This window comes from Bos javanicus, chromosome 23, assembly GCF_032452875.1.
Source record: "Bos javanicus breed banteng chromosome 23, ARS-OSU_banteng_1.0, whole genome shotgun sequence".
In the NCBI taxonomy this organism is placed as follows: Eukaryota; Metazoa; Chordata; class Mammalia; order Artiodactyla; family Bovidae; genus Bos; species Bos javanicus.
Genome location: NC_083890.1, coordinates 33311053 through 33326372, shown reverse-complemented (window position 1 = coordinate 33326372; position 15320 = coordinate 33311053). Strand labels below are relative to the sequence as shown.

The 15320-nt window shown below is 44.3% G+C and overlaps 1 protein-coding gene across 9 annotated transcripts in view; it reads right to left on the bottom strand.

The window, feature by feature from the left end:
• RIPOR2 (RHO family interacting cell polarization regulator 2) overlaps nt 1-15320 on the bottom strand; it is a 212917-nt gene that overhangs the window by 7693 nt on the left and 189904 nt on the right. For 7 of the 9 annotated variants that reach the window (XM_061398710.1, XM_061398702.1, XM_061398703.1 and 4 more), the window contains 6 exons: nt 13759-14442; nt 10008-10189; nt 7651-7819; nt 3401-3536; nt 1994-2155; nt 898-1056 (listed from right to left, as the gene is read on the bottom strand). In XM_061398710.1, coding sequence (XP_061254694.1) covers nt 898-1056; nt 1994-2155; nt 3401-3536; nt 7651-7819; nt 10008-10189; nt 13759-14442 — 1492 coding nt within the window. Of the gene's footprint in view, nt 1-897; nt 1057-1993; nt 2156-3400; nt 3537-7650; nt 7820-10007; nt 10190-10274; nt 11309-13758; nt 14443-15320 lie in introns of those variants that run through there. The other 2 variants (XM_061398708.1, XM_061398709.1) reach the window with 1 other exon arrangement.

The window sequence follows — 15320 nt, the reverse complement described above, 5'->3', positions numbered from 1 at the left end:
ATTACAGATACAAGTAAGGTTCAGGGATGTACTTAATAAAAGACCCAAGAATATATGAAAAATTAGCATATGAGAAAGGCGATGTTTCTGATTAGTGATGGTGGAGGAAGATTTTCTTCCTGTGATGGCAATTACCGTGCTGAACATGGTGTCTTGGGGTTTAAGGACCGAGCCCGAACCCAGGTCAGGGTCAGAAGCATTTCCGCCACTAGCACTGCGCCAACCTACCTACTCCCAAGAACACACCTGGTTCCTCTCGCCTCACCCTCCTGCCGCCTATTGTCAAGCGTGGGTGGAGAAACAGCACAAACTTGGGAACCAGAAACCAGCCCCTCACAGCCTGGCTCCACTCCTGGAGAGGCTTTCACTCAGGGCAGAAGCTGGTTCTCTTCCTCATAATTGGAGTGCCCCACGAGAAGGCAATGGCAAGTTTCACTGCTCCTCCCTGTGTTGCTGTGTTTTCTTCAATCCCTGAAGATGAAGCCTTAGATTTGTTTTTTCGTCTCTCCCTCCTTTCCGTTCCCAATGTGTCACCCCATTGGCTTCTTTGGAACCTCACTTCTGCTTAGTATTATGAAAGCGCCACCAAAAAGGCACTATAAAATAACATTGCCTGTAGGCTCAATCCTACAAATGGCAAATACATTAATGATAGACAAAAACTTCAGCAGGGTCTTCAGTCATTTATCAGCTTCCTGTTAATGGTACACCCCTGTTGAGCGAAAAGGGTATGCTCAGCAAACCCCTGTTTCATTGTCAAAGGGCTCACTCATGTTAAAAACGTCCAGGAGCCGTCTAAAACACAAATCTTAGCCCAGATGTTGAAAACTATGATTGAAGAGACCAAAATTATCCCAGATTGAGCCCCCCACAGTGTGAGCAAAGAACACGTCCTACCTTGCTTGGCCAGCTGGTTCAGGTAACTCTCCAGGTCACTCACGCCGTGGCTCGTAAAGTAACTGTAATACTGGAAAACAGTGATGACTTCGGAGGACAGGCTGGTGGGAAGCAGGGGCTCAGCTCGGTCCAGGATTTGGGACACCAGGGTGTGAAACACTATTTGGAAGGGGAAGATACGAAGCAGTTTTTAAGAAACACAATCAATCATTCATTCATCCCTCATTCATCTTTCTATTGAGGTACACGAAGGAGTGAAGTCTATAAAGGGAGTTCAGTGTACAGCATATCTATATACCCATGTAACTATCATTTGGATCAAGAGATCACTGGGATGCCATTACGTTCTCCTGTGCCCCCTCCCAGTATGCTCCAACCATAGGGACTCAAACTTCTATCAACTATCAATAATAGTCAAACTTCTATCAGTACATTGGCTTTATCTGTTTTTGAACTTCATATAAATAAAACTATATAGTATGTACTTTTTGAATCTAGCTCCTTTTGTTCAAAAATTACGTGAGGTTCATCCAAATTATTGCTTGCAGCAGTAAATTTAGCCTTTTTGAAAACTGCTGTGTAATATTACCATTTATTCCTTCTCCTGTTGATGGGCATTTGAATTGTTTCCATTTTTGGTTCCTGTGAATAAGGCTGCTTTGAACCTTCTTATACATGTCCTCTTAAAAAATGAGGATAAGCTCGTATTTCTTTTGACATATTTAGGAGTGGAATTGCTGGATCATAGGATAGGAGTATACATATTCAGTTTCTATACAAACTGTCGAGCAGTTTTTCCCAAGTGGTTATACCATTTGACACTCCTGTATTGGTGACTTTTTAATGAGAAAAGGATACATTCGTCAATAGTAGTACAGACATACGGTCCTTTTCAAAGTCACTGCTGATATTTGGAATGAAAACATGTTCCCTGTCTTTCCTTTCTTTGCTTTTTCTGAGTAGATGATGTTTTCTCTGGAGGGGAAGCCTCTCTTCTGGGCTAGCTGCGGCGGGGAGTCTTGAGGGGACTGCACCAGTGCTTAGTACTTTCAACCCAAAAGACGGAAATATTTCTCTCATTCCTGTTGCCCTGTACCTGGGTCTGCAAGCCCGGGGTAGTCTCTGTTGACGGTTCTGGCAAAGCTGGCCTCTAGCTGCTTAATCACTCTGTCCGCGGAGCTGTGGTAGACCCCAATCGGGGTGCAGCATTTGGTCCAGAAGGACAGCAAAGACAGCTTTTTGTGAAATTCCGGTATGGCTGGAATAGAAGAGCAACCCCCCATCCCACGACTCAGTGAAACAGATGCAGATGCAGAGATGGACCTGGGTGGGGTGGGGCAGGCATCACCATGGGCCTTTCTTTTTATTTTAAGACCAGTTTTTAATCAGAACTACAGGATTCCCCTGTTGTTGGCAGGTGGTCCTGAGGGCAAAGAAGTGGAGATGAGGAGCTCATCCAGCCTGGGCACTAAAGAAAATGCGGCAAAAGCAAACTGTTTGCTTTCCATGATAGAAAACAGCAGGTTTACCCTTGGGAGAAAGTCTAATCCCCTCATCTCCTGTAACTTAGCAAATAAAATTGTACAGGATCAGAGAATCAAACCCCAGGAGATTTTCTGCAGCAGGGGGACAGAGCAGAGGCTGACTGAGAGCTTTTCACCCTTCTCAGGTGGCTCTCCGACTGAAATGATTGAAGAGCCTTGTGCCACAGTCAGCATTTCACTCCAGGGGCTCTGATCAAGCCGAGGGGCTGGAGGAGGAGCGGACAGGAGCCTGAATGTCTTGCCGCTTTTCACATCTCTCAGAGACCTGTCAAGGTCACCTGCTCTTGGGAGGACCAGAAGCAGGAGGCAGAAACGTACAGAAAGAACCTACAGGGAATTTCAAGCTTAGTTGGAGATAATCCAGAAGATCCTGGTTTCCCACTCTTTCCACTATCTGACGGGGAAAAAAAGACACAAATCCTTGTCTCTAGGAACTAGTCCTGTAGCCAGACCACACAAGTTCAAAGGCATCTCTCCTGTGTCAAGTTTTCTATTTAAAACTCTGAAACAGGGATTCTCTTGAAGGCCTTTGACTCCTCGTATTTCTGCCTTTCACAGTAGGTTTGGGAGCATCTTGCCTTTGACTATCAACCGCTATGGGGGTTGTCTCAGCCAGCTCCACTGCACAGGGGCAATCCTGATCACCTGTCCCCAGGGGGAGCCACACCAGCAGAGGAGGAGGGGTTCTGCCTATACACTAGAGTCTGCCTCCTGGAGGTGGAGGCCCCCTAGAAAAAGCTAGGCATCTGCTGCTTTGACTCCAAAAGCTGAAGCATGATGTTAATTATGACCACACTCATGTGGCAACCTTACTGTACTCTACAGCCCAAGAGTGCTTCTCTGCCATCCTAACAAAGCCATGAATAGATGCAGGTGGGGACTGGGGCGGGGTGGGGTGGGTGGAAGGCTCGTGGTGCTACTGTTTGTAAGAACCTGGTGGTGTCACTGCAGGGGCTCACCTTCAATGACAGAACTGATGTTTCCAATGTTCTCATCGCTGACGGCCGAGAGCTTCTCCATCACCTGGATTTGCCTGGAAAGCTTCTCTAAGAGGTTGCTGGCCACAAATGGGGTTTTGCTTGAAAGAACAATTTGCTGATAAAACAAACAAAACCACTGGGTCAATTATTATTGTCACTAGAGCTCAGCCTCATCCTTCTGAATGAAGAGGGGATGTTAAACTCATACACCTTTCTGTTCCAGTATAGTCTTCCTTATTCCAGGCTGGTTACAACATCTGATGAAATCAGACATGTTTTTGTTGCTTTCAACTTTTCTCATGCCTGGGCAAATTCTAGAGTTTTCTCAGTAGTAGGGCTGCAAGGTTATTATAAAGTTGCCTTTCTGTACGTACTGTCAATCCATAAGACCTCTTTGAAACTTGAAGAGCATATTTGGTTGCCACTGGTGTGGAAGCAGAAAAAAGGTTTGTTTTACAAGTGCAGTTATTTTTCATGGCCTGGATTCATATCATTGTTTTCAAGCTGAAAATTAAGAGCATGTTGTATAATAATCATAATTACAACAAAAGTTTATCTCATTAATGAGTGCTTCCTACGTACCAGGCATTGGTCTGGGCCTTATACATGAATTAGCTCATGTTATTTTGCACAACAACCCAGCTGAGGCTACCCAGAAGTGGGTACTTTTGATTTTCCAGTTAACTGATGAGGAAACTGAGGTAGAGAGAGGTTAAGCAACCTGTCCAAGAGCACATTAATGGCAAGTGATTTCATTTGTGTGCAGGTCATGAGAAGAAAGAGGGACCTGAAAGGAGAAAGGACAGAAATCGGTCACTGTCTGAAGGTTCTAGTCCTTTCTATGTCTCTGTCCCCTTCACTTGGCAGGCATGGCTGCAGGATGCAGACCTGTACCATCATCCTGTATGGTCTCAATCATTTGGGCTCTAAAGCAAAATGAATTTTTCAAATTCAGAAGTCAAGCCATTATATACAAATGCCTTTCATGTAAAAAAAAATTGAGTAGAAAAGAACTGCTCTTTTTAAACATAATTATAGCTATTATAATTCTTATGGAGGACTTCCCTGCTGGCTCAGATGGTTAAAGCGTCTGTCTACCATGCGGGAGACCCGGGGTCGATCCCTGGGTTGGGAAGATAACTTGGAGAAGGAAATGGCAATCCACTCCAGTACTATTGCCTGGAAAATCCCATGGACAGAGGAGCCTGGTAGGCTATAGTCCATGGGGTCGCAAAGAGTCAGACACGACTGAGTGACTTCACATTAATTCTTATGGAATACCCATTTTTATCTCTGCAATTATATACCAAGTGAATAAGCAAGCTTACTGATTCAGGTTGTTATCGTTCAGTTGCTCAGCCATGTCCGACTCTGCAACCCCATGGACTGCAGCACACCAGGCTTCCCTGGCTTTCACCATCTCCCAGAGCTTGCTCAAACGCATGTCCTTTGAATCAGTGATGCCATCCAAGCATCTTGTGAATTAGAAATCAGGTTTCTACCTTGATTTCTACTTTATTCTACATCTCCTTTATTCTACACCTTTATGTCTATCTCTTTTGTTTTTCTTTTCTCTTTTTAAAGATCTAATTGGCTTTATTAAACGATTCATGAGTTGGGCAGTGTCCCATGTACCAGGTAGTAACGGTCTGGGTGGGACCACTCCCTCTTGTTTTTTCTAGTATTGCTGTTCCCCACAGCAGAGTTGAATTTGTTACAGCCATGGCCTTACTGTATAGAGAAACACTGCACTGACTCTTGCACGCCAATTAGTCTTTGAGCGAACACATACATCCCTTCATGGAACAGAATTCTCCCATGTCTCACGAAGTAATGGCTTTACATCTGAAAGGTGAATAGGGAGTTTGCTCAGCAGAGTCTCGGGCTCACCAAGGACCAAGGGCTGTGAACACCATCTCATTCCAATGCTTGGTGAACAGAGAATAGCTGTAAGTCAACAACAATCCTTGTTCATCTTGGTCGAAAAAATGTGCACCGTCTGCCAGACTGGCTGTCAGTACCTGGCTTGTAAATTAAACACTCAACAAAAGAGATCCACTGGGGTACTGGCCAACCTAGTGCAAGAGTCATAACGGCCTACCAGCTTCCCACAGCATGTGAGTGTCTGAGGCGGCTTTGAGGCTCTCTATTCATGGAGAAGCAGATTCTTCTACATCTCATCATGAGTGTGTTATTGAAAAAGCAATGTTAACCCATTCCCAGCCTCCCTGGGTCCTTCCTCCCCACCCTGCCTCAGGCTTCCAATTGAACACATGCTCTTAAAAGCATGATTTCTCCTCTTTTTGTGCTCTTCCTGCCTGGCCCAGCCCCTTACAACCATTATACATTTGCTTTCACTTTCTGTTTCTGATTCCCACACACTGAGGCAAGGTGAGAGAAGAACAAGATTGGGAAAAGACCAACCACTGGGAGAGGAGGAAGCATTCATGCAGATGCTTGGGGGAAAGTGCTTTGTTCGACAGCTGAAACCCTTGTTGCAACAAAAGAATGTCAAAATAGTTATTCCACTGCAGACGGTGACTGCAGCCATGAAATTAAAAGACACTTGTTCCTTGGAAGAAAAGCTATGATAAACCTAGACAGCATATTAAACAGCAGAGACATTACTTTGCCGACAAATGTCCATCTAGTCAAAGCTATGGTTTTTCCAGTAGTGGTGTACGGATATGAGAGAGGGATCATGAAAAAGGCTGAGCACCAAAGAACTGATGCTTTTGAATTGTGGTGGTGGAGAGGACCCTTCAGAGTCCCTTGGACTGCAAGGAGATTGAACCAGTCAGTCCTAAAGGAAATGAACCCTGAATATTCACTGGAAGAACTAATGCTGAAGCCGAAGCTCTAACACTTTGGCCACCTGATGCGAACAGCCGACTCACTGGAAAAGACCCTGATGCTGGGAAAGACTGAGGGCAAGAAAAGAAGGGGGTGACAGAGGATGAGATGGTTAGATGGCATCACTGATTCAATGGACATGAGTTTGAGCAAACTCTAGGAGAAAGTGAAGTATGGGGAAGCCTGGCATGCTCCATGGGGTAGCAAAGAGTTGGACATGACTGAGTGAACAGCAACAACTGTGCAAAATCTTAAGTGGTAAACCAGCCTGATATGAGAAGAAAAATGAGCCCCAGAGTGTCCCAGAACGAAAATGAACTGGTGAGGATAATGCCTGTAAAATAGTCTTTCTCATTGCTGTTGCTGCTACTGCTGCTAAGTCGCTTCAGTCGTGTCCGACTCTGTGCGACCCCATAGACGTCAGCCCACCAGGCTCCCCCATCCCTGGGATTCTCCAGGCAAGAACACTGGAGTTGGTTGCCATTTCCTTCTCCATTGCATGAAAGTGAAAAGTGAAACTGAAGTTGCTCAGTCGTGTCTGACCCTTAGTGACCCCATGGACTGCAGCCTACCAGGCTCCTCTGTCCATGGAGTTCTCCAGGCAAGAGTACTGGAGTGGGTTGCCATTGCTAATTAGTACTTATTCACAATCTGGGAAACTGTGATTATGTTCTGTAGCATTTTGCCTTTAGCTATCCAAGTGATGGAAAACGAACTAATGTGTTGGGTTTATGTTAACATAAGTTCAGTAATACTGGCTTTCAAAGTCTATTCGTAGATGGCAGAATGCAAATTCCTGTTTTTAAAAAATCATAGGACTTCCCTGGTGGTTCAGTGGTTAATACTCCTCGCTTCCACTGCAGGGGGCATGAGTTCCATCCCCGGTCAGGGAACTAAGATCCCATATGCTGTGAAGTGTGACCAAATAATTAAAATTTAAAAAATCACATTACTCTCACCTATTATCAAATAATTTGAAAGTGAGAGCCCACTACATGTCACTTACTACCTGTTAAGGTCTGAAGATCTAGACTTTTTTTTTAATTTCTAAAAATTTATTTTATTTTTTTGGCCATGCTATGTGGCATGTGGGATCTTAGTTCCACGTCCAGGATGGAATTCACGCCCTCTGCAGTGGAAGTGTATAGTCTTAACCAGGACACCCAGGGTTGAAGGAAGATGGCCATGCAATTTAGTTTTTGAGTTCAAATCAAAGCAGATGAGATAGGGCACGTTCAGGGAGGTTTGGCCGTAGATGATTATTCTCACATTCCTGAATTCTCCTTTTCCTGGGAAAACTGAAAAAAAAGGAAGCACACATTCTTGGTGCATCAACAACCTGGGCTCTAAAAACCTGGTTCAGTCGCCAGTCCTACCTGGACGAGCTGGGTGCAGTACTGGAGGTGCCTGATGATGGTGAGGTCCAGGCTTTCATTCCCCGTGGTCAGCGGGAGAGGGCTTCCTGCCACACTAGTCCCAACTCCCGTGTCCTCAGTCAGGGCTTCGCTGAGATGCCCCCTGGCTTCTGGGTGAACCGATCTGTAACTGTTGAAGCAGGAAGGGGAGCGAAACGTTAGCTGTTTCTTTCTGCACGGAGACCACAGGTCAAAACTCAACATGGCTTGTGTCAGGCCCCCACAGCACCCACTGAAAAGTCTTGCATTTCCTACCTCAAAAAATCGAGATACCCTTCAAATACTACTTTATCACTAAGCCTGGTCACCAATTTGCCTAATATTAAAAAGATCCTACAAATAGATTGCTTCCAGAGTTCTCTGTTTGCTTCTCAAGCACAATGAACTATTCATACAGTCGTCTCACCAAGAAGTCTTCTGAAATGTGACCTCATTTGGGGGCATATTTGTGCTCTGTTGATGGGGTGATTTGCCAAATTTCTGGGATAAAACTGTCCTCTGTATTTGTGGTTTCCCAAGAGCAATACCATTAAAATAATCAGTCAAGGCTTTTTCCTGGCCTTGAATCAACTGCCACTTGAAGAAAAAGAGAAAGCAAAGCCACTGGGAAGAAAACATGATGTTCGCAAAAAGGGGCATTTGCATCACTTTGTTCTGCCTTGCAAGCTTTGTGTAAACACTGCTGAAATAGCTAAAGTTGTATCATGATGGGCACTTACATTTAAAGATAAGTGTGTTGCATTTATTATCTAATTTTATTCTTAAAATGAATCTGTGCAGTGGGGAGAGAGGGAGAGAAGAGTCTCATTTCACCCACGGAAGGAATGGCCAGCAGAGAATGTTAACCTCAGCATCCTAGTTCACACAGCTAGGTGATTTTGGGGTTCTAGTTTCATGGGCCCTAGTCTCCATAATTTAAAAAGATCATGCACCAGAGTTTAAAAGCATTGAATGCTTTACTCTGATTCACACTGGGTTTCCAAGAGGAAAACATTCAGCTTGTAGTCAATCCGCATTTAAAACACACACACACACACATATTTACCCTAAACATCTGATAACACACAGTAAGACTGATCAAATTAGACATCTTTAATAGGAATGTTCTGTAGAATTTACGAAGGCTATGATATTTTTGTTCTTAAAATGCTTATATTAAGAAAAACCTTGATCTATTATGTAATAGCTTCAGCTAACAAGTATACAAGAAGAGGTTTGATTTAAGAAGCATTTCACAAATGCAATTAAGTTAGAAAATCTCAGTGTAGAATGCAGAAAGATAACTTAAACATGACATTCATTTCATCAATCCTCTTTGTTATACTCCCAGTTTGCTCAAGGGATAAATTCTATTTCTCCCTTTTTCTTTTCCTGGTTTCATTTGGGCAGAAGAAACCCTCCAGGAATAACACAACTTCAAAATATTAACACCACTCAGAGAGGTTTGTGAAGGTTGAACAGTCATAGCTTGTAATTTGAAAACCTGTGCATATAACATGTCAAAAGAAAATATGGATGGAAATCCACCTTTTCCTTTGGGAAAATGTTTTTGCATTTTTTTTTTCCCAGCAAATTGATGGAGCTATGTTCACTGTGCTTACAGAATGGACCCCAGGCTCTAGCTCTAAGCATGTGGTTTGGTACAACAAAGCCCAGGAAGAAAGTGATAATATTTCATCTTTATCCTCCCTTCCCACTGCCCTGATTCATCGCCATCCTAGAGAAGGCCACATTCTCTACCCAGAGGCCTGTAGATCCACTGGCAGATATCAGTTATTAGTCATCCCTTTCTACATTCTAAGGAAAATATGTGCAGTGGGTTTTAAGCCTGGCTTTAAAACAGGCACTGATGAGCTTAATCAACTGCAAAGATCCAATAGCCAAAAGGAATAGACAGATAAGGGATTGGAAAAGCAAGGTCTAACAAAATGAAGAAATTAGGAATAAGATGCAAATCAAGGAGAACCAGGTCAAGACTGACCATCCAGTAAGATGGTCAGTCTCCAGAAACATAGTATGTGGAGTTAATTTGAAATTCATTACACTGGGCCCAAGCTGTACACACTGAAACCTACAAGATGGATATGTACACATCCATACTTAATAAGTGTACACATAGTTGTACAAAAATTTCCCTTTCATTTATAAAAAAGAAAATTTCATTTTATATAGGACAGTGAAAAGGATCTGTAAACCAATTCAGATAGAGAGTTTTATCTTCCTGAAGATGTGTATCAGGTCCTATCTGGTAGCAATAAAGAACTGCTGTACCAGCAATAACAGTACAAATAGAAGCAGATGCTGACTTCAAGACTTACCTATTTTTCTCAGTCTCAGTGTCTGAAAATACTGAGTCAGCACCTCCTCCAACATTACAAACCTCATCACCATCCTCCTCCTCGTCAAAATCAGAGGTGTTCAGGAAATCAAAGCTTTCTAAAGCACTTTCAACAGTAAGACTTAAACTGGAAGACCTGCTTCGGCTTACTGCTGGCTTGCACTGCAAAGGCAGAAGGTACCAAGGAGAATATCAACATATTCGGAAGGAGAAACACAACCAAGACACCCAATGGGAGATGCGACACTTTCTTTTTTTTCAAGCTTTTATTTTTATTTTTTTGTTGGCATTAAAAAAATTCATTTAAAAATCTTCTTCTAAAAAAGTACAACCGTGGATAAAGTGACACAGTATTTGGGATTTGTTCCAAAACAATCCAGAGGGAAGGAAGCAAGTAGAGGAAGACAAGTTTGGCCACGAATTGAGCATTGTGGAAGTGTGCTGATGGCCACATTGGGATCCATTATTTGATTCTTTCTATTCCTGTTTGAAATATTTATAATCAAAAGTTTTAAAAATATTACAATCAGAAAGTCTTGGGAAACAGAATGGCTATTCTCTCTCTTAATAGTGCTCAACCCCAAATAAAATTCAACTGGCAGCCAAATCTAAAGGGTCAATGCTAACTACTAACCAATCTCTTAACTCGAAGTGGCAACGTAGTCCGTGCCCTGAGACAGGGCGAGCTAACTAGGGCACCTGTCCTAAAGGATTCACAAAACAAATCCCAGAAACAGAAAATTACTCAGATTCACTAATGCACACTCTCTAAGTAGATTTAAATACTAATTTTACATTCACAGCATGTAATTTTCCTTTGAGCATCGAGGAGAAAATAAACGGCACGAGCATGACAAGGAGTAGCCATGCTTCCTTTACAACTTTGTCTTGAAGGAACAACTTCCATCTCTTCCCTGTCTGGGCCCTGGAATTATGTGAGCAAATCCATTCTATGGCCTGGAGAATTCTGTATTTCTGGACATTAAACAGAAACATTACAAACAGGGTAATGCCCATTGCCTTGGGCACAGAGATGGGGAGAAGTTCTTCCAAATAGTCAAAAGGATGTTGGGAGGGATCGAACAGGACAAATCCTGCAAGTAAAAGGAGCTAAATGTCCTCCATCCAGTTAGGTGGCACTCCCTGCTGACTTCGTTACACGGGGTCGGAAGGGCCTGGCAGGAGTCTGAGTCTTTTAAATCAGTTGTTTCATTCGCCCTCAGTGATCTCCGTCCAAGAGGCAGCACCATTTAGTTTCTGATCCTCAAGGTGTTTAGCATCCTAGGAGTGTGAAGGAGGAAAAAAAGAGAATGCTTTGCCAGCAGATGCTTTTATCCTGGCTGGAGACAAAGCCACTTGCCCCAGACCTTGACTCTAATGCCATTTTCCATCTCAGAGAGAGAGGAGGAGCCATTCCCAACTCAGCCCACTTCCAGGGTCTTCTTTCCTAAGCTAGATCGCAGAACCTGATGGTGCACAGTATGGATGTGTTTAAATACGATCAAAAGAAAGAAAGGGGGGAAGTTAAGAATTTTAGGACAGTTTTGGAACAAGATTTTGGAATAAAAATCTTGAAAGAAACTGACAGCCACCAGGTTTTTAGAAGACTAATGGATGACTTGCTTAGTGCTTCCTGGTGGACTGAGCACCCTAGAGGCCTGGAAATGGGGGCTGCCATCACCTCTAGCTTTCTTTGGGGCATTTAGTTTAGGTGGATTGTGTCTTGGCTCTTCACATTTAACACCCTTCTGCCCACTAAGCAAAGCTGGTCAACTGTGCAGATAAGAACTTGTTGAAGGGATCAGAGAAGTTTTCACTGGGATATTAGACAAACAGCCTCCATCCAAGAGTCCTGAGCTGATGCTCTGGAGTCACGTTTCATGGGAAGCAGATTCAGAGTGCTCTTCCCTGCTGCTAAGAGGCTATACCTACAGCAGAATCAATCTGTCATGAGCAACAGAGGACGTGGAGAGTCAGAGCCTGAATTCTCCTCTGCCCTGGGCAGACATGCCCTCCAGAGCCAGGTCAGCATGACCGCAACTGTCAGAATAGCCTTGGGAAGGTAGTTCCAGATGCCATGGGGAAGGCCACATTTTCAAACCGTCATATCGAGGGATGCAACAGACTTCTGTGGGCTGACTCTCTGCTTGCCCCTGGCACTGTATTTTCAAGCTAATCTTATAGAACAGGTCCCCAAAGAACTGCTCTTTCAAGAGAAAGAATCCAAGTTCTCTTCTTTATGGCACTAGACGTCAGCGTGGCAAAGCAAAGAATACAAGAGCTGGCAGCGGGTTTTAGGACAGAAGTTCCAGTTCTGTCCTCTTGTGCCATGTTTTTAAAAATTTAATCTGTATTAAATTTCATGTACCAAGTGGAGGCAGATACATTCTGGGGTAGCAATAATGACCTCATTATGAGGCTCTCCTGACCAAGAGGAAATCACCTTTCTGAATCCTCTCTTCCCATGTCTATCCTGAGTGGTCTAATTGGGAACGAGAGAGGAAGATACCGATAGTGGAGTCAGGGTCCTCTGGCTTCTAGATCATTTGTGAGTGATTAATCTGGGATTCTATTTCACTGATTTGGGCCAACTGCTGAGAAGGGAATCCTCTAGGAGGTAGTGCCCGGGGCAGGGAGAGATGCCCGTGGTCCTCACATCCTGGCTGCCCAACTCTGTCTTCAACCAGGGAAGGGCCTTCCTGCTTCCTGGAAATTCCAAGAGGGACCCTCTCCAGTACTATCTCAATGAGATATGATGCTCAAAAGGCCACCATTCATTTCACATTTGGGATCTGAATGATGAACTCTGGGGCTGAGGGAGTCTAGATATTCTCTGCCGCTGCTGCTGCTGCTGCTAAGTCGCTTCAGTCGTGTCTGACTCTGTGCAACCCCATATACGGCAGCCCACCAGGCTCCCCCGTCCCTGGGATTCTCTAGGCAAGAACATTGGAGTGGGTTGCCATTTCCTTCTCCAATGCATGAAAGTGAAAAGTGAAAGGGAAGTCGCTCAGTCGGGTCCGACCCTCAGCGACCCCATGGACTGCAGCCTACCAGGCTCCTCCGTCCATGGGATTTTCCAGGCAAGAGTACTGGAGTGGGGTGCCATTGCCTTCTCCGAGATATTCTCTAGAGCTGTTAATTTAACTCCCAGTCATTCTCCTAAAGTTGATCCGTTGTCAGGAAAATAAAAATTAATATATGCTACTAGTATTAAATGGCAACCCACTCCAGTATTCTTGCCTGGGAAATCCCACAGACAGAGGAGCCTGAGGAGTTACAGTCCATGGGGTTGCAAAAACTGTCAAATATGACTTAGCACCTAAACAACAACTAGTATTAAAAAATAAATGCCATTCGGTGGTGGTTTAGGGGCTTCCCTGGTAGTTCAGTCGGTAAAGAATCCGCCTGTGATGCAGGAGACCCAGGTTCGATCCCTGGGTCAGGAAGATCCCCTGAAGAAGGAAATGGCAACCCACTCCAGTTTTCTTGCCTAGAGAATCCCATGGACAGAGGAGCCTGGTACTCTACAGCCCTTGGGGTTACAAAGAGTCAGACACGACTCAGCAACTAAACAACAACTAGTATTAAAAAATCAATGTCATTTACATATTGATTATCTACTGATCCTGTGATAGGGAAGGATAAAAAAAAAAGATAGGCTATTTTAAATAGAATGTTGGCTTAAGAGATTGTCTCGGAAACTAATCCAATTTCCCTGAAAAGGTACTTACTTTTAGAATATCATCCAGGTGCATGACTTCTTGGTTCAGATCCTGAAACTCTTTATACTGCTCTTTGTGTGGTTCTAACGCAAGGAAAAGCCCATTAAAGGCGTCCTCTAGGCTTCCATCCAGGAAAGACCTACAGCCTTCCGACTCTGCACTGACCGAGCCCTCCGAGAGCAGCCTCTCCGTGGCCGCCGGCACCTCTGCCGAGGTGAGCCTCTTGACCAGCTGCTTCGTGATGTTTCCTTCAAAAGTGTCCAGCTCCACGGGCTTGAGTTCAGAGGGCTCTTGCAGAAGGGCCTCTTGCAAAAGGGCCTCTGCAACTACCTTCTGCAGGAACAGGCGCTCCGGCCCGGCACCGGTGGCCGCTGGGCAGCCCTCGGGCTTCCCCAGCCCCTGGGTCTCTCCCTCGGGGTGGGGCCGGGGCTCTGCGCCTTCTCTCGAGGAGCTGCTGCAAGAGGCCGAGCTGGAGTCCTTTAAGCCCTCGTTCTGGGAGGACTGACTGCCTGGGGGCAGCTCTGTGGAGGTGATGGTGATTTCTGGATTTGCAGCGCACGCACCAGGGAGAGAGTCGGCTGGGCCGGGGGCAAGGGTGCAGTCCCCGTTGGGCAGGTCGCTGAAGCTGAGGGACAGTGGCATTTTCTCCTCGGCTGCCTTCCCGTTTTCAAAAATGTCATCAGGTAGATTTGACTGTAGATAAAAGGCAAATCATTATGATTTTGGAAACAAGGGATGTGTTTGGCCTTGTTCATTTCCAGACAAAATGTAAGACAATTAAAATAAGACCTTTCACGATATTAACATTGTATTTGTTGAGTGTGTGTGTGTGTGTGTGTGTGTGTGTGTATCTGCAAGCATGGCAAAACAAAACAAGCCTTTAAAAACTCTATTTCCATTGTTGAATCTATGTAAAAGTTCACTGTACTGGTCTCAGGTTTGACATTTTTGAAACGAAAAAGTTGGAGGCAGGGCAACGGTGCTTGTTTTCTAAATCCCAGGATCTCACAATATCTGGCAGCCATAGTTAAGAACGCCACCGGTTCTTTTTTTTTTTTTTTTGGCACTGATCTTAAAGGGCTTTCCAGCATTCATGCTATTTCATTCAAAAGATGTGATGCTTTGTTCTGCTTCATTTCTCATAAATTATTTTTTGAAAATCTCTACCCACAAATCCCAAGCCCTGGAAAATGTTTTATTAATTCAGTAACCATGCCACAAATAATTCAAGGCCAGAAATATGTTTGCAGAGCTTCTATAAAAAGAAAAAGACTGACGAACTAAATAACTGTGTCCCAGCGCTGCAAACCCCAGAGCTCCCAGGGTGTCTGGAAGCCCCGGGTGCTCTGCCGGACAGCCCCAGCTCTGTGATCCGTGAAGCAGAACTCAGAAGACAGAGGTCAGAAATACCCAGGTAACCAAGATAACTCATTTATGCAGGCATTAACAATCTCCAAGTCATCTTTCCTGACACTGTGGTCTGCATGGTGTTGAAGTGCCAAACACTGTTCAGTGGGGAAAGTTTTCTAGTTATTTGAGATCGACTCCTTCAAAATGAATACTTTCTCTTG